This window comes from Pan paniscus, chromosome 13 (genome assembly GCF_029289425.2).
Source record: "Pan paniscus chromosome 13, NHGRI_mPanPan1-v2.0_pri, whole genome shotgun sequence".
Taxonomy (NCBI): domain Eukaryota; kingdom Metazoa; phylum Chordata; class Mammalia; order Primates; family Hominidae; genus Pan; species Pan paniscus.
This window is the reverse complement of record NC_073262.2, coordinates 103,476,941-103,496,081: the sequence shown is the minus strand read 5'-3', so window position 1 is coordinate 103,496,081 and position 19,141 is coordinate 103,476,941. Positions and strand designations below refer to the sequence as shown.

The 19,141-nt window shown below is 44.0% G+C and overlaps 1 protein-coding gene across 4 annotated transcripts; it reads left to right on the top strand.

Moving 5' to 3' along the window:
- Nucleotides 1-6,218: 6,218 nt before the first annotated feature.
- On the top strand, nt 6,219-17,868 carry CLK1 (CDC like kinase 1). Of its 4 annotated transcripts, none has more exons than XM_003820723.5 (13): nt 6,219-6,384; nt 9,092-9,252; nt 9,489-9,717; nt 10,737-10,827; nt 11,210-11,276; nt 12,868-12,984; nt 13,073-13,239; nt 13,973-14,067; nt 14,151-14,280; nt 15,870-15,952; nt 16,261-16,340; nt 16,965-17,055; nt 17,500-17,868. In XM_003820723.5, exons 2-13 carry the CDS (start codon nt 9,092-9,094, stop codon nt 17,641-17,643), a joined length of 1,455 nt encoding a protein of 484 aa, XP_003820771.1. In that variant the 5' UTR covers nt 6,219-6,384; the 3' UTR covers nt 17,644-17,868. The 4 variants fall into 4 exon arrangements, with proteins under 4 accessions (XP_003820771.1, XP_063451598.1, XP_063451599.1 ...); XM_003820724.5 differs by lacking the exon at nt 6,219-6,384 and adding an exon at nt 6,624-6,847; XM_063595529.1 differs by lacking the exon at nt 9,092-9,252 and having other exon boundaries at nt 6,241-6,384; nt 9,489-10,827.
- The last annotated feature ends 1,273 nt before the right edge of the window (nt 17,869-19,141 follow it).

Here is a 19,141-nt window from a genome sequence, read left to right as displayed (position 1 = left end):
CTTCAGGCTATGTGTATAAGGTATATATGAAACGTAAATGAACTTCATGTTTAAATTTGGGTCTCATCTCCAAGATATCTTATTATGTATATGCAAGTATCCCCAAATCTGAAAATTTGGGTATTCCTGAAACTGATACTAATGGTAAGAGCTCTACCATTAATTATTCACTTTATACAGTTAGAAAGAGGAGGGACAGGATAAAAAGTTAGTCTGGAAAGGCCAGCCAATCCATTTGCTATTTTCTCTGATTTTTTTTTTTTTTTCTTTTTGAGATGGAGTCTTGCTCTTTTACCCGGGCTGGAGTGCAGCGGGTCACTGCAACCCCTGCCTCCCAGGTTCAAGTGATTCTCCTGCCTCAGCTTCCCAAGTAGCTGGGACTACAGGTGCACACCACCATGCCCAGATACTTTTTGTATTTTTTTTTTCAGTAGAGACGGGGTTTACAGAGACCATGTTGGCCAGGATGGTCTTGATCTCTTGACCTCATGATCTGCCCACCTCGGCCTCCCAAAGTGCTGGGATTACAGGTGTGATCTTTAGGTTTACAGTAAAGGCTCTCAGAGGTCCTGGAGGCCGAGTGTGGTGGCTGACACCTATAATCCCAGCACTTTGGGAGGCCAAGATGGGCGGATCACGAGGTCAGGAGATCAAGACCATCCTGGCTAACATGGTGAAACCCTGTCTTTACTAAAAATATAAAAAATTAGCTGGCCATGGTGGCGGGTGCCTGTAGTCCCAGCTACTTGGGAAGCTGAGGCAGGAGAATCGCTTGAACCGGGGAGACAGAGGTTGTAGTGAGCCAAGATCGAGCCATTGCACTCCAGCCTGGGTGACAGTGGGAGACTCCATCTCAAAAAAAAAAAAAAAAGATGTCTTGGAATACAGTAAACACTCAACATTTCCCAACTGATTTGCTCATGGACTTTTTTTTTTTTTTTTTGAGACATAGTCTCACTCTTGTCACTCAGGCTGGAGTGCAATGGCACAATCTCGTCTCACTGCAACCTCCGCCTCCCGGGCTCAAGTGATTCTCCTGCCTCAGCCTCCCAAGTAGCTGGGATTACAGGCATCTGCCACCATGCCTAGCTATTGTTTTTTTGTGTTTTTAGTAGAGACAGGGTTTCACCATGTTGGCCAGGCTGGTCGTGAGCTCCTGACCTCAGGTGATCCGTCCACCTTGGCCGCCCAAAGTGCTGGGATTACAGGCGTGAGCCACCACACCCGGCCTGCTCATGGACATTTTTAAAGGCATATCTTTTTTTTTAATTTTAGATTCAGGAGGTACATGTGCAGGTTTGTTACAAGTGTATAATGCATGGTGCTGAGGTTTGGGCTTCTACTGATCCTGTCACCCAGACAGTGAACATAGTGCCCAAAAGGAAGCTTTTCAGCTCTTGCCCCTGCCCCTTCCTCCTTTTTGGAGTCCCCAGTGTCCACTGTTCCCATCTTTTTGTCCATGTGAATCCAAGATTTAGCTCCCATTTATTGTAACTGAATGCAGGCTGGGCTGCACGCCACTTGCAAAGTCAATAACAAGGAGGAGATGCAGTAAAAGGAAAGTGACTTTATTCCAGAGCTAGCAGTGGGGAAATGGCCAAAGCTAGTACCTTAAAGAAATCATTTTGAACCTTAGGCTGGGGAGAGGGGCTTAAAAAGGGAACTTAGATTGGGAGGCATGCGGGAGTGGTGCAGGGTTTCAGATCTCTGTGGCTTGCTGTAGTGGCTATCTTGAGTTGTGGTCCACCTGGAGTGGGGGCTGGCATCATCTCAACAATGGCTGGGTTGTTGACTAACCACCTTAAGGTAATCTCTGGAATTTTGCAGCTGGGTCTCCAAGCCTGGTATATGTCACGATTAGCCCTTGATGGGCCAGGCACAGTGGCTCACACCTATAATTGCAGCACTTTAGGGAGGCCAAGGTGGGAGGATCACCTGAGCCCAGGAGTTTTAGATCGGCCTGGGCAACATAGTGAGACCTTGAATCTACTAAAAATTGAAAAAAAAAAAAAAGCCAGATGTGGTAGCCCCAGCTACTTAGAAGGCTGAGGTGGGAGGATTGCTTGAGCTAGGGAAGTAGAGACTGCAGTGATCCATGGTCGTGCCACTGGACTCCAGCCTGGGCAAGAGAGTTAAGACCCTATAGATAAGAGTGTATAGTGTAAGTTTAACAAGTGTACAGTTAGATAAATGTGCATAGTATAAGGGAGTGTGAGGCGGGAAAGGGAGGGAAACAGTTTTAACAAGACTACATTCTGAAATTAAGAAAGAAAGGGCCAGGCACGGTGGCTCACGCCTGTAATCCCAGCACTTTGGGAGGCTGAGGCAGGCGGATCATGAGGTCAAGAGATCGAGACCATCCTGGCCAACATGGTGAAACCCCATCTCTCCTAAATATACAAAAATTAGCTGGGCGTGGTGGCACGCGCCTGTACTCCCAGCTACTTGGGAGGCTGAGGCAGGAGAATTGCTTGAACCTGGGAGGCGGAGGTCGCAGTGAGCCGAGATTGCACCACTGCACTCCAGCGTGGAAACAGAGGGAGACTTCTGTCTCAAAAAAAAAAAGGAAAAAAAAAACTTTAAAATGCATTTCAAGGCTAGGATACTTGGTTATATTACAAGTGAGAACATAAGGCATATCTCTGAAAATATTGAAGAGTGGAGCTTTACAGAATATCCATTTGAAAAATGCAATGAACTAGTTAAAGGCACCAGTTTTTGGAGTTCTGGTCTGTGTTTGAATCACAGCTGTGTCCCTTACAGTGTAACTTTAAGCAAGTTAACATCTCCAAGCTTTAGTATTCTCATCCATAAATAATACCTCAGAAGACAATTGTGAGGGTTAAATGTGTGTAAAGCTTCTGGCATGTAGTAAGTAAGTAGAAGCTGCTCTCCTAACATTCATGTCCACCACAGGGCTCTCACCTCATCAAGCCATTCATTGGGTTCTACCATTGATTTCATCAAGACCATATTCTGCCCACTGCCTAGATCACAGTGGTTGGATTTGGGTGTTCCTAAAACTTATACCAGCCGAGCGCAGTGGCTCATGCCTGTAATTCCAGCCCGTTGGGAGGCCAAGGCGGGCAGATCACCTGAGGTTGGGAGTTCGAGACCAGCCTGACCAACATACAGAAAACCTGTCTCTATTAAAAATACAAAATTAGCTGGGCGTGGTGGCACATGCCTATAATCCCAGCTACTCGGGAGGCTGAGGCAGGAGAATTGTTTGAACCCGGGAGGCGGAGGTTGTGGTGAGCTGAGATCATGCCATTGGACTCCAGCCTGGGTGACAAGAGCAAAACTCCGTCTCAAAATGTTTGTCTTGGCATCAGTTCTTGGTTTGTCTCATTTCTTCCAATGGCTGGTCTAATTAATGTTTTGATTCTTTCTTGACTAGTTTGGAGATAGCTTACAGCTATCCTCTTGTCACCATTTATATCTTCCACTAAACTGAGGTGCTTTTTACTAGCGGCGAATCTGTATCCGTACAGGTCTGCAGCAACCTCAATTCTTGCCTCCTCAGAAGAAAGAATTCGACTGAGGGGCAGAAGGAGAGAGTGAGGCATGTTTTAGAGCAAGAGTGAAAGTTTATTAAAAAGCTTTAGAGGAGGAATGAAAGAGGGAAGTACGCTTGGAAGAGGACAAAGCGGGCGACTTGAAAGATAAATGTGTGGCTTGAGCTTTTGACTTGGGGTTTTATACACTGGCATACTTCCAGGGTCTTGCATTACTTCTCCCCACTTGCCCAACTCCTGAGATCTTATTGGGAAGCTGCTGCTCACCAGTTTCAGGTGTTTTCTATTAGGAGACTGCCGTTCCCTGGTGCCAGCTGTGACCAATTACTACTTCAGCAAGAGAGTTAATAACCGCCTGACCATCTCACCTGATGGTTGCCCGACACTCCTAGTGTGTGTTTGGGGGGAGCCATCTCCTGCTTTGTTCATACCTGACTAGCTACCCACTGTAACAGTGCCAGTTATACTAGTGACTTTTTTTTTTTTGAGACAGAGTCTCACTCTGTCGCCTGGGCTGGAATGCAATGGCGCAATCTCGGCTGACTGCAACCTCTGCCTCCAGGGTTCAAGCAATTCTTTTTTTTTTTTTTTTTTTTAAGATAGAGTCTCACTCTATTGCCCAGGCTGGTACACAATGTCGCGATCTTGACTCACTGCAACCTCCGTCTCCCAGGTTCAAACAATTCTGCCTCAGCCTCCCAAGTAGCTGAGATTACAGGTGAGCACCACCACGCCTTGCTAATTTTTGTATTTTTAGTAGAGACAGTTTCAGCATGTTGGCCAGGATGGTCTCAAACTCCTGACCTCATGATCCACCCACCTTGGCCTCCCAAAGTGTTGGGATTACAGGCGTAAGCCACCGCACCCGGCATACTAATGACTTCACATTTTGTTTCACTTTTAAAATTTTAATCATTTAGGTTTCTAGACTTAGTATTAAGGCCTTTCTTTGGCCAGACCTTGTTTTGCCACTTTTTTTTTTTTGAGACGGAGTATTGCTCTGTTGCCCAGGCTGGAGTGCAATGGTGGATCTCGGCTCACTGCAACCTCTACCTCCCGGGTTCAAGCAATTCTCCTGCCTCAGCCTCCCGAATAGCTGGGATTACAGGTGCCTGTCACCACGCCCGGGTAATTTTTTGTATTTTTAATAGAGACGGGGTTTCACCATCTTGGCCAGGCTGGTCTTGAACTCCTGACCTCGTGATCCACCCGCCTTGGCCTCCCATAGTGCTGGGATTACAGGCGTGAGCCACTGCGTCTGACCTCCTCCAAGTTTTATTCTAAACTCTGCCACTGTTAATTAGTGGTGCAAATATGTTTTTTTTAATTTTAGGAGTGTTAGTCCAAACTGCACCATTTTGTAAATCCTGCCCCCCCCCCCAGCCCTACCCCGTTCCACCAGCCCTGCCTGGTCTCCCCCACCCTCTATTTTGCAGACCTTGGTCAAAGTGAAACATTCCACGGGGGTTCCGGCTGTGAGAAACATCTTGCCTAACCACCTGACCACAAAACGGACAAAGGCGCAACTAAAGAAACACCCCTATCATATTCTGCCGGGAGAAAGTGCAAAGAACACCACATTCCCGGGGGGTCGTGGTGGCTCACGCCTGTAATCCCAGCACTTTGGGAGGCTGAGGCGGGTGGATCATCTGAGGTCAGGAGTTTCTACTAAAAATACAAAAAGTAGCGGGGGGTGGTGGCGCGCGCCTGCAGTCCCAGCTACTGGGGAAGCTGAGACAGGAGAATCGCTTGAATTCAGGAGGCGGAGGTTGCAGTGAGTGGAGATCGCGCCACTGCACTCCAGCCTGGGCGACAGAGCAAGACGCCGTCTCAAAAACAAAACAAAACAAAACAAAAAAAACTACCACCACATTCTGCCGGAACAAGGGCCAGAACCGCCTCATTATGGGAACATCTTAACAACCTGCAGGGCAGCAAGTCAGCAAGCCATATGGCCCAGGCCCCTCCCGCCCATACCTAAAAGTACCCCACTGGTGGGCACTGGCATTAGGCTGGTTCCCCACTTCTGTAGGTCTTAGGCTGGACATAAGGCCCGCATTTGCTGTAGAGCTGCCACTCTGTATCTTTAACGCTGACCTTCCCTTCAAAACTTATCAAGGAGCTTATTTTTAGAATGTGTGCTCAGTTACGGCCATAAAAGCATCATAGACAGGGAGGTATCCTGGCTGCCCACGTTGGGCCTGATGCAGGCACCATGAGGATCAAGGTGCAGAACATTGATTTCTGTTGGCTCACACTGATCCCATTAGTAATTTGAAGCCATCTGACGCTAGTGGTATATTTTTTTTTAGAGACAGGGGTCCCGCTATGCTGTCCAGGCTGGTCTCGAACTCCTGGGCTCAGCGATCTGCTCGCCTCGGCCTCCCAAAGTGCTAGGGTTACAGGCGTGACCCACCGCGCTGTGAAGTATTAGTTTTAAAGCAATTGTTTTAGTGGTCGCTAACAGGGTACATGCTATTGTGTATACTGATTCCCTCACTTTTCCTTGTTCACAAGTTGTTCCTTGTTCTAGAGTTCAAAAACAATTATCAGTGAGTGGGGACAACGCGCCGACAGCTTCCTTTCATCCGCCACAGCGGGATCTCGTTCCCGCCCTGGCGCCTGCGCCCACGATGGTCGCGCGCGCGACACGCCCGCCACGCCCGCCCTTTCCGCCTGCTCGCCCCGTGCATGCCCCGCCCCGCGGCGGAGACGCGCTCGCTGCGTCATCAGTGTTTTCGAGACGAGTCTAGACGCAGCAGCTGTCAGCTCCATTTTGTTGTTGGTGCGCGACGCAGTCAGCTGCGTGATTCCCGTGATTACGTTACAAGCTTTGTCTCCTTCGACTTGGAGTCTGTCCAGGACGGTAAGACGCAGGAGGGAGCGGACTAGGTGACAGGGCCGTTCCTGTGAGCCTCGCGGGCGCCTGGCGATGCCCCCTCTTCCTGCTTGTTTGCTGCCCGCCGTCCCCGGCGCGACGACTGCCTGCTCCCTTCACTCCCAGGCTGCACAGTGGCGGCGCGCCCCTCTTTCCTGCGCGGCCGAGCCCGTCGCCGCCTGATCCGGCCTGCGGGGGTAGTTACGGTGTTTGCTAGGCCGGCCGCCCTCTTGGAGCGTCTGCCCTCCGCTGAGGAAGCGGCGCCGCCTGACGCGGGAGGGTCGGGCCGGCGCCATGTTGTGAACCGCCTCGGCGGAGCTGTAAGATGGCGGCTGGGCGGAGGCCGGCTTCGGCCCTGTGGCCGGAAAGGCGAGGCTCCCCGTTGAGGGGGGGTTTGCTGGGGTTCCAGAATGTGCGTGAGCCACGCAGCTGTGGGGAAACGTTGTCTGGAGCAAGTGGAGAAAGAGACGGAACCCGTAGGGGTTACAGTTAATGTCTAATGATTAAAGTGTCGGCGTAAACATCGCGAGTGGCTTTGTCCTCAGTGGTGTTAACAAAAACCAGTTTTAGGAACCCAAGGAAAGAGAAATGCCGGGGTGTATTTGAAGGAGCGTTGTGATAGAAGTCAGGTGACCGAGAATGCTATGCTATGGCGTTTCAGCCCACTCCTCTTGGGTTAGCAGTTGGAGCTTTTTTGTTTTCTTTTCTTGGAGTCTCGCTCTGTCGCCCAGGCTAGAGTGTAGTGGCGCGATCTCGAGTCACTGCAGCCTCCGCCTCCGGGGTTCAAGCGATTCTCCTGCTTCAGCCTCCGGGGTAGCTGGGATTACAGGCGCCCGCCACGACGCCGGGCTAATGTTTGTATTTTTAGTAGAGACAGTTTCACCATGTTAAGCTGGCCTCAAACTGTTGACCTCAGGTGATCCATCCGCTTCGGCCTCCCAAAGTGCTGGGATTACAGGTGTGAGCCACTGCCCCCAGCCTCCTTTTTTTCTTTTTTGAGACAAGGTCTCGCCCCTGTCGCCCCGGCCGGAGTGCAAGTGGCGCAATGACGGCTCACTGCAGCTTCGACATCTGGGCTCAGGTGATCTTCCCACCTCAGCCCCCTGAGTAGTTGGGACTACAGGCGCGCGCCACCACCCCTGGTTAATTTTTTATTTTTTATAGAGGCGGGGTCTCTCTATATTGCCCTGGCTGGTCTCGAATTCCTGGGCTCAAGCGGCCCTCCTGCTTCGGCCTCCCAAAGTGCTGGGGTTACAGGCATAAGCCACGGCCCCCGACCCAATTGGAGGGCTTTAAAAATTATACTCAGGCTGGTCCAATGGTAGTGGGTTATCAGAACTTAATAGTTATTAGTGTCACAAAAATTAGTATACGACCCCTACCGCTAAATTTGACTGGCGTTAAAAAAAGAATTGTAGCGGAAGACACAGAGGGGTCCCGCCGATAAGAAAGAACGGCAGTTGATGAAGTAATTTCTGTATAATGTCTTTTTCAAGTTATTAGGTTAGAGATTTTCGATTTTGCTCGAAGCGTTTCTGAAAAGAAGGTGGCTCCTACCATTCCCAAAAAGATTGTGTTAACATTGCGTTTAGGATAAATTATGTTGTATGTGCTTGGGAGTGGTACTGGAAAGATGGTGTTTTGTTGTTTTTATATTCTGATGCCACCGTTGCCTTCGTGTGTGATTAAAGTCCTTGGTAGTTTCATTTGTCCGTTTACGGAAATGCTCTGTAATGATGATTCTGTCAGCAACTCAGATATAACTCTGATTACGTTTGCAGTAATCAGTAATGCGGTGTTGGTGAGGAACATTTATGATTGCATTTGAGTTGGAGACTAGTTTCTGGTACACGTTTAAACGGGGAGAATGACGTGTGTTTCACGTGTCTGTGAAGAGACCACTAAAGGCAGGCTTTGTGTGAGCAACATGGCTGTTTATTTCACCTGGGTGCAGGCAGGCTGAGTCAGAAAAAGGAGTCGGCAAAGGGTGGTGGGATTATCATTAGTTCTTATAGGTTTTGGGATAGGCGGTGGAGTTAAGAGCAATGTTTTGGGAGCAGGGGGCGGATCTCACAAAGTACCTTCTCAAGGGCGGGGAGAATTACAAAGAACCTTCTTAAGGGTGGGAGGGAGATTATAAAGAACCTTCCTAAGGGTGGGGGAGATTACAAAGTATATTGATCAGTTAGGTTGGGGCAGAAATAAATCACAATGGTGGAATGTCATCAGTTAAGGCTATTTTTACTTTTTTTGTGGATCTTCAGTTGCTTCAGGCCATCTGGATGTATACGTGCAGGTCACTGGGGATATGATGGCTTAGCTTGGGCTCAGAGGCCTGACAGCGTGGACTTCTATAGTGCTATATTTGTGCTACTGGTAGGGCAGGGGTAAAATTTACCAAAATTAGTAAATTGTGATTCCTCCCTCTACTTTTTTCACTTTTTTTTTTTTTTTTTTGCATTCTTCCAATAAATCTGGGCATGATATGGCTAATGCAGAGTGCCTGTGAATGAAGTTCAAACTGCAGAATATGGGACAACACAGTAATTGGATTTATCAGTGATTTCAGATTGGGTGATAATGATTCTTGAATTTGGTCTTAAAACGAGGTCACGAGGGGACCTTTGTAAATACGAATTTTAAACAGCTCAGTGTGGGATACAGTTTAACTAGGAAAAACTTACCTTTTATGTAGATGAGACACTCAAAGAGAACTTACTGTCCTGATTGGGATGACAAGGATTGGGATTATGGAAAATGGAGGAGCAGCAGCAGTCATAAAAGAAGGAAGAGATCACATAGCAGTGCCCGGGAGAACAAGCGCTGCAAATACAATCACTCTAAAATGTGTGATAGGTAAGGAGGATACTTAAAATGTCTGAATATAACAATACATTACTAGACAAAACTAGTATCACTTAAAATAAGTACCTGATTACTACCATTCGTTTGTGTTTCCAATGAGAGATTTTGATGGTTTGTAATGTTTGTAAAATTAAGCTGCTTGTGGGGGAGTCTAGGTGCTGTCTTGAGAGAATGTGAGGATATTTGGTCTTAGCATAAAACATTGAAAATAATTTTTATTTCTCTAGCCATTATTTGGAAAGCAGGTCTATAAATGAGAAAGATTATCATAGTCGACGCTACATTGATGAGTACAGAAATGACTACGCTCAAGGATGTGAACCTGGACATCGCCAAAGAGACCATGAAAGCCGGTATCAGAACCATAGTAGCAAGTCTTCTGGTAGAAGTGGAAGAAGTAGTTATAAAAGCAAACACAGGATTCACCACAGTACTTCACATCGTCGTTCACATGGGGTATGAACGTTTTTAAAACATTTTGGAAATTTTATATCCGATGTGGAACAGGGAAACTTGAATTTTTGTGTTTGATTATTTGAGAAAGTTTTAAGATGAAATCATCTCAGTTTTAACCTGCAGGATTTTTTCTGTTTGTGCATTGGATAGGAAATTCCGGAAATAAAGTACACATTTAGTTCTATAATTTAATTATTGGTTGGCTCCTAATTGACATTCCAGTGAAATGATGGGAGTTAATTGATTTAATTTAGATTAGTTGAAAATTATTACAAAATATTCTAAAAGGGTTTTTTGTGGTACTTCAAGAAACCTGATTAGTTTTGATCTATTGAAATCACAAAAGTAGAACAGGGCATTTTATTTTTGTATAATTTAGGATTAGGTATGCTTCTTTGTTCTAACAAGTCATGTTTTCTAACCCTTCTTTCACTAAGCAAACCAGAACAGATGTGAACTGTTATGGGTTATATATTAGTATGGAGATCAGCTCAGATGACATTAAAAATGCCGTAGTGTTATTCTTGTATGCCAAATCTTTTTTTTCCCAAAATTAGCACTTTAATTTTATTTACTGTTATAATATTTGTTTTCTTAGATTAGGTAGGAAATCTTAATATGGCCACCGTCTACTTTGACAAGTAAATATTACATCATACGATTTTGCAACATTAAATTAGAACACTAGAAACTAAAAAATTATGTTTCAGTGAATGCTACAACTAAGCATTTTTTTTTTTAAGAAAAACAATTGTATTATGTTTTGTTGCCTTGCCACTTTGAGTATCTTATCTGAAAATCTGTTCCTTGCCATGTTTTTCTCCTGTTAACATAAACTATGTGCCCTGTGAATTTCTGGGGACTGAATTTGAAATTGCTCCTGCCAACCGTTTGTGGCCTGGCGTGTATCTGAATGCCTGAATATCTCCCCGCTGAATGAATTTCGTATTCTGCCCTGAATTCACTCGGGTATATTGATTGGCTGGATGATCTTGGTGCCGCCCACTTGACGTTTCCAGAAGAGTCACCGAAGGAAAAGAACCAGGAGTGTAGAGGATGATGAGGAGGGTCACCTGATCTGTCAGAGTGGAGACGTACTAAGTGCAAGATGTATAGAATATTTTTCAACACTTATTAACTTTTCAGATAACATAATCTATATATAGATTAAGCTTTCAGGGATTTGGAAATCTTTTTTTCTTTCTCTTTTTTGTTTTTGTTTTATTTTTCCATTTCTTTTGGTGGGGGGGATTGTATTTTTGCTTTCTTTAGAAATGTAATGTTTGTTATACAGAACTTCCAGAACAGTAATCAAATTAATGAAATTAGACCTAATAATTATGTTTTTTGATGGTGTTGACCAATAAAATAAATATCTAGTGATAAGGAAATTTGTAGCATCAACTAGAATAATCTACATTGATAGCATTTATTGTGATAAGTACATTGTTTCCACTTCTTGATATGACTGAGATTTATTTCTCTCTTTTAGATGAAATTGTTGATACTTTAGGTGAAGGAGCTTTTGGAAAAGTTGTGGAGTGCATCGATCATAAAGCGTAAGTTTCCCATGTTGGGATTACATTTAGGGAAGTTGGCAATACGGGTAATTGATTTAGCTTTAGAAAGTGGTCTGACCGTGAGTTAGATACGTATCTTTATACCCTTTTTTACTTGGATGTAAGAAACTTCCAGTTAGAGGTACTTGCCCCTTCATATTTTTTAAACAGCTACTAATAGTATGTATAATTTCTAATTTTAGGCTGAGAACACACTTTATATTGTTTTGAAAGTATTGTTTTGTTGTTCAACTGGACACTGTTGTTAGGCCATATTTTTTTCCCCCGCCATATTAGTGGTTCTCAGCCTTGGTTTTATGTTAAGATCCTCCTCGAGAGGTTTGCCTACCCCAGACCTTTTCAGGGTAGTTACCTAGGAATCTATATTTTTAGAAAGTGCTGTAATTCATTCTGATAACATAGCTGGAGATAACTTGGTGTCCCAAGTTTAACTATGTATGTTTATCAAACTACTGATTGAAATTTTTTTTTTTTCTCGAGACAGAGTCTCGCTCTGTCACCCAGGGTGGAGTGCAGTGGCGCAATCTCAGCTCACTGCACCCTCTGCCTCCCGGGTTCAGGTGATTGTTCTGCCTCAGCCTCCTGAGTAGCTGGAACTACAGACACGCGCCACCATGCCCAGCTATTGTTTGTATTAGTATTGTATTGTTTGTATTAGTAGAGACTGACTATGTTGGCCAGGCTGGTCTTGAACTCCTGACCTCAGGTGACCTGCCCACCTCAGCCTCCCAAAGTGCTGGGATTACAGGCATGAGCGCCTGGCTCCAGCCATGAAATTTCTTAAGATAGTATAGAATTTTTTCCGTTACTTTTTTTTTTTTTTTTTAGTTCCCTGTTTGTTGTTGTTGTTGTTATTGTTCTTTCTCTTCCTGAATGGCAAAGCATTTTTGAGGAGGCTTCCTACTATTGATTGGTAAGGACATGAGAGCTAGAGCTCTTTTTTTGTTTATTTTTCTTTTCCCTGAGATGGAGTCTTGGTCTGTCGCCCAGGCTGGAGTGCAGTGGTGCAATCTTGGCTCACTGCAACCTCCACCTTCCGAGTTCAAGTAATTCTCCTGCCTCAGCCTCCCAGGAAGCTGGGATTACAGGCACACACCACCGTGCCTGGCTAATTTTCATATTTTTGGTAGAAATAGGGTTTCACCATGTTGGTCAGGCTGGTCTCGAACTTCTGACCTCAAGTGATTTACTACCCTCGGCCTCCCAAAGTGCTGGGATTATAGGCGTGAGAGCCACTGCTCCCGGTCCTAGAGCTCTTTACTCTTTCCCCACTGTATCCTAACTCTTTCGGCAACCTGGACTAAAAGAACATTTGAGATAATGTTTGACAGTGACAGGTACCATATAGGAAGAAGTTGTTTAGCTGAAATACCAAAAAATAACTCATGTGAGTGGTGGTTTGATGAAAGAAATTTGTGTCATTCAGCATGTAATAGAATCAGAACTGAACACTAAACCATAAATTAAAAAAATACAGTGGGTCAGAGTAGTAGTACAGTTTGAAGACAGTAATACCTGGAATTGAGCATCATGTCTGTCATTCTTAAATTTGCATGCATCTTTCTAACAGGGGAGGTAGACATGTAGCAGTAAAAATAGTTAAAAATGTGGATAGATACTGTGAAGCTGCTCGCTCAGAAATACAAGTTCTGGAACATCTGAATACAACAGACCCCAACAGTACTTTGTAAGTATCAGATTAGAACTTGGGAAGTGGTATCAGGTATATTTAAATTAGGAGCAACTATACTTAGCTATTTTTCATGTGTTTGTAGCCGCTGTGTCCAGATGTTGGAATGGTTTGAGCATCATGGTCACATTTGCATTGTTTTTGAACTATTGGGACTTAGTACTTACGACTTCATTAAAGAAAATGGTTTTCTACCATTTCGACTGGATCATATCAGAAAGATGGCATATCAGATATGCAAGTCTGTGAATTGTAAGTTTTTGGTATATCTTCGTTAATTTGCTGGTTTTATCCATTCCACATATCAAAATGTGCCTCCTAAGTGTGTACAATTTTTATTTGATTAAAAATAAAGGGGGAGGAAGAATAGGTATGAAGAGATTTGATTACAGGCTGTTGATCCAGCAGTGTACATTTCATTCAGCAAGTAGGATATCCACCATATAACAACGTACTTTGTTGCAGACTATGATTTAGACTTTTCTGATGCGCAAAAATAGTAACTTCGAATGCTGGGTAAAAATTAAGGCGTGATATATCTCATAAAAGAAAGCTTCATAAGAGGTAGTAAGTTTTAGTTACTGGTGATTTTCTAGCAGACTGGAATGTTGACCATTCTTTGGGAAAGGAATCAGAGGTTTTTTGTTGGGTTTTTTTTGTTTTTTGAAATGGAGTCTCGCTTTGTTGTTCAGGCTGAAGTGCAGTGGCGCAGTCTTCACTCACTGCAAACTCTGCCTCCCCAGTTCAAGTGATTCTCCTGCCTCAGCCTCCCGAGTAGCTAGGACTACAGGCACACGCCACCACACCCGGCCAATTTTTGTAATTTTAGTAGAGACAGGGTTTCACCATATTGGTCAGGCTGGTCTCGAACTCCTGACCTCAGGTGATTACAGGCTTGAGCCACTGCACCTGGCCTGTTGTGGGGTTTTGTGGTTTGGTTTGGTTTGGTGTTTTCTGATTACAGCAGCTTTCTCTTTATTCTCAGTTTTGCACAGTAATAAGTTGACTCACACAGACTTAAAGCCTGAAAACATCTTATTTGTGCAGTCTGACTACACAGAGGCGTATAATCCCAAAATAGTAAGTCTTCCAAAATATTCATAAAGTGAGTATCTTATGCCTTAATAGCTTATGCCTTCTTAACCATCATTTATGATTTTCAGAAACGTGATGAACGCACCTTAATAAATCCAGATATTAAAGTTGTAGACTTTGGTAGTGCAACATATGATGACGAACATCACAGTACGTTGGTATCTACAAGACATTATAGAGCACCTGAAGTTATTTTAGGTGAGTATTAATTGTCCTTTGAGAACCTTTGTATTTCCTTATTGAGACTTAAAATTTTTTTTGCAGTTTTAGGTCTTACTTGTGGGGCTTTATCATTTTCTCTTTAAGGGATAAGTATCATGAAGTGCATTATGGATTTTAAGCTCTCAATTGTACCAGATAATTAGCTCTGGGAATTTGAGCAAGTGGCTTAACCTTTCTGGAATTGTTTTCACATTTGTAATATGTGGTAGGGTTTTTAATTGTAATTGTTTAATGCCGGGTGGGGCGCGGTGGCTCACATCTGTAATCCCAGCACTTTGGGAGGCCAAGGGTGGGGCGTGGTGGCTCACATCTGTAATCCCAGCACTTTGGGAGGCCAAGGCGGGCAGACAACATGGTCAGGAAATCGAGACCATCCTGGCTAATATGGTGAAACCCCATCTCTACTAAAAATACAAAAAATTAGCTGGGTATGGTGGTACACGTCAGTAGTTCCAGCTACTCAGGAGGCTGAGGCAGGAGAATTGCTTGAACACCGGGAGACGGAGGTTGCAGTGAGCCAAGATTGCGCCACTGCACTCCGGCCTGGGCGACAGAGCGAGACTCCATCTCAGAAAATTAATGCCTGTTTTATTCCAGACTATATATAACACTATATAATTTATTTCTTTTTATCATTTATTTATTTTTTAGACGGAGACTTGCTCTGTCGCCCAGGCTGGAGTGCAGTGGTGCAATCTTGGCTCACTGCAACTTCTGCCTCCTGGGTTCAAGCAATTCTCCTGCCTCAGCCTCCCGAGTAGCTGGGATTATAGGCACCCACCACCACACCCGGTTAATTTTCATATTTTTGGTAGAGATGGGGTTTTTACCATGTTGGCAGGCTGGTCTCAAACTGCTGACCTGGAGCAATCTGCCTGCCTTGGCTTTGCAAAGTGCTGGGATTACAGGCATGAGCCACTGCGCCCGGCCATATATATTGTATTTAACCTTGGATTAAGTGATTGCTTTAGGATCTTCCAGCTCAAACATCACATTGCATATATATGTGTATATATATAATTTGGGGGGGGCGGAGTCTTGCTCTGTCACCCAGGCTAGAGTGCAGTGGCGCGATCTCAGCTCACCGCAAGCTCTGCCTACCGGGTTCACTCCATTCTCCCACCTCAGCCTCCTCAGTAGCTGGGACTACAGGTGCCTGCCACCATGCCTGGCTAATTTTGTTTTTGTATTTTTCGTAGAGACAGAGTTTCACCGTGTAGTCAGGATGGTCTTGATCTCCTGCCCTCATGTTCCACCTGCCTTAGCTTCCCAAAGGGCTGGGATTATGCCTGTAGCGTGAGCCACTGTGCCCGGCCAATTCATATATATATATATCTTAATAGAGGTGGGATCTCGCTATGTTGCCCAGGCTGGTCTTGAACTCCTGAGCTCAAGCAGTTCTCCCATCTTGGCCTCCCAAAGTGCTGGGATTACAGGTGTGAGCCACTGTGCCCAGCCTACATTACATGTGTTTTTTTAAAAAAAGTATTAGTGTTAACTAACTTTTTAATTTCTTCAACAAACATTGAGTATTTTTTTTCCTTAAATTTTGCTTTGCTTTGCAGCCCTAGGGTGGTCCCAACCATGTGATGTCTGGAGCATAGGATGCATTCTTATTGAATACTATCTTGGGTTTACCGTATTTCCAGTAAGTGACAATGATCTGTTTCAACCTTGTTTTGCACAAGAAAGGTGCCTGTTTATATGAATAAATACTTTTGCTTCCCCCATTATAGACTATTAATTGTAGATAAGCATAAATAAACTAATTCATATTTCTTTCATAATTGTTTTATTTAAAACATCTTTAAGTATATAAGCAATTATCCGTGTCCATGTAGGGAATCATTGGCGAGTTTGTTCTGCAAGCCTTAATGTTAGTTTTTTTGCTGTCAGCTTTAACTGTGTCTGTTTTGGTGGTCATCTTCCCCAAGTCTGTTTTTATTTTATTTCTAGACACACGATAGTAAGGAGCATTTAGCAATGATGGAAAGGATTCTTGGACCTCTACCAAAACATATGATACAGAAAACCAGGTACGTTTTAAGAGTTAGTGACATCCTTAGTATCATTTGAATCACATCTGCTGATTAGAACTTAATTTTTTTTTTTTTTTTGAGATGGAGTCTTGCTATGTTGCCCAGGCTGGAGTGCAGTGGCGTGACCTTGGCTCAATGCAAGCTCTGCCTCCTGGGTTCATGCCATTTTCCTGTCTCAGCCTCCCGAGTAGCTGGGGCTACAGGCACTTGCCACCACGCCCGCCTAATTTTTTTGTATTTTTAGTAGAGACAAGGTTTCACCATGTTAGCCAGGATGGTCTCGATCTCCTGACCTTGTGATCCGCCCACCTCGGCGTCCCAAAGTGCTGAGATTACAGGCGTGTGCCGCTGCGCCTGGCCAGAACTTAATTTTTTTTTTTTTAATTTTCACTCTACCAAGTCTCAGGCGCTGATTAGGACTTTATAAATAATGAAGTCAAACTAATATTTTTTCGGTTAAATAGTAGATTACCTTGGTGCAAAGCAGGTAACATTTCTATCCCATGGCTGCCATTTAAATCTCTAGAAAAGTGATCTGGGAAAGCATAGTAATTGATACCTTTGCTAGCTGTTCTAAGTTTTCAGTGTTATAAACATGAATGGATATTGACTTATTTTTAGGAAACGTAAATATTTTCACCATGATCGATTAGACTGGGATGAACACAGTTCTGCCGGCAGATATGTTTCAAGACGCTGTAAACCTCTGAAGGTAAGCCTTTGAGACATTGCTCAAATAGTCAAAACTGAGTTTCTTCTGTTTGTCTTTTGAGATCGAGCCTTGCTTCGTTGTCCAGGCTGGAGTAGAGTGGCACGATGTTGGCCCAGCTCACTGCAACCTCTGCATCCTAGGCTCAAGCAGGTCTCAGCCTCCCAAGTAGCTGGGATTACAAATGGACGCCACCACGCTTTTTTTTTTTTTTTTCAAGTAAAGACAAGTTTTACTATGTTGGCCTTGGCTGGTCTTGAACTCCTGGCCTCAAGTGATCCACCTGCCTTGGCCTCCCAGAGTGCTGGGATTATAGGCGTGAGCGACCATGCCTGGCCTCTTTTCTGTTTTTATGGTGGTTATATATATATGGTTTACTATACTGTTATATAGTGTAGTAAATGGTAGTGGAAAAGGCTGTTGAATGAATTTCTTTTTTTCTTCCAGGAATTTATGCTTTCTCAAGATGTTGAACATGAGCGTCTCTTTGACCTCATTCAGAAAATGTTGGAGTATGATCCAGCCAAAAGAATTACTCTCAGAGAAGCCTTAAAGCATCCTTTCTTTGACCTTCTGAAGAAAAGTATATAGATCTGTAATTGGACAGCTCTCTCGAAGAGATCTTACAGACTGTATCAGTCTAATTTTTAAATTTTAAGTTATTTTGTACAGCTTTGTAAATTCTTAACATTTTTATATTGCCATGTTTATTTTGTTTGGGTAATTTGGTTCGTTAAGTACATAGCTAAGGTAATGAACATCTTTTTCAGTAATTGTAAAGTGATTTATTCAGAATAAATTTTTTGTGCTTATGAAGTTGATATGTATCTGAACAGTTTGTTCTAAGTACCATTTTTCTTCCTACCTCTATTAAAGAATGGACATAGATTTCTGTTTTTGGAGACTTCCTCAAGTCTTTGGGAAAATTTAGCTTCATTTCCATTTTAGGGATTGTCAAGATTGAGACTTATTGCCCCCCAAGTTAAATGTAATGAAACTAGATTATGGGACACACAAAACTTAAGATTAGCCGAGAAGAGTTCCATTTTATTCCTACTCAAACTTGGTATTGCGGTTTGCTGTTAATTGTTGCACAGGATCTGAAGTCATTTGCAGAATCACACTGTGGTGGAGCTTTCATTCCTTTGCAGCCTAGTCTTGAATTTATCAAGTGTGAGTGTGTGTAATACAGCAGATTTTTGTCTGGTTTCATCTATGTTTGATCCATTTGGGATCCTGAGGCTTAGATCTTTCCACGGTTGTTTTTTGGGTTTGGGGGGCTTTTTCTCTCTGTCTGTCTCTCTCCTCTCTCTCTTTTTTCTCTTTCTCTTTGTCTCTGTCTTTTTCCCTCAGCAGATTCTCATTCTCATTATCCTGTCCCCTCCCCTCCCCTCCCCACATTTCTTTCTTTCAGAAATTTTTAAATGCTGGCCAGGTGCGATGGCTCACAACTATAATCCTAGCACTTTGGTAGGCCGAAGTGGGCAGATCATTTGAGGCCAGGAGTTTGAGGTTTGAGACCAACATGGTGAAACCCCATCTCTACTAAAAAAAAATTAGCCAGGCATGGTGGCAAGTACCTGTAATGCCAGCTACGTGGGGATGCTGAAGCTCGAGAATAGCTTGAACCCGGGAGGTGGAGTTTGCAGTGAGTCCAGATGGCACCACTGTACTCCAGCCTGAGTAATAGAATGAGACTGTCTCAAAAAAAAAAAAAAAAAAAAATGCAATTAGGCCTCAGAGATTTATAAGCAGACAGAGTCTTGCTCTATTGCTCAGGCTGGAGTGCAGTGTCGTGATCTCAGCTCACTGCAACATCTGCCTCCCAGGTTCAAGCAATTCTTGAGCCTCAGCCTCCTGAGTAGCCAGGATTACAGATGTCAGCCACCACGCCTGGCTGATTTTTGTGTTTTTTAGTAGAGACTGGTTTTCACCATGTTGGCCAGGCCAGTCTCGAACTCCTGGCCTCAAGTGATCCACCCGCTTCGTCCTCCCAGATGCTGGGATTACAAGCCTCAGCCATGGCACCTGGCCTGAATCCTAAATTTTGTGTTAATGTAAATTGCCATTGTAAGTGGTGGTGTGGGTA

What these genes read in the sequence shown, in the direction of transcription:
- CLK1 (XM_003820724.5), top strand. Translation starts at nt 6,722, where the DNA reads ATGGCGGCTGGGCGGAGGCCGGCTTCGGCCCTGTGGCCGGAAAGGCGA. An exon ending in CACTCTAAAATGTGTGATAG is followed by an intron (nt 9,253 to 9,488) that starts GTAAGGAGGATA and finishes TTATTTCTCTAG; the next exon opens with CCATTATTTGGAAAGCAGGT. An exon ending in AGGCGTATAATCCCAAAATA is followed by an intron (nt 14,068 to 14,150) that starts GTAAGTCTTCCA and finishes TATGATTTTCAG; the next exon opens with AAACGTGATGAACGCACCTT.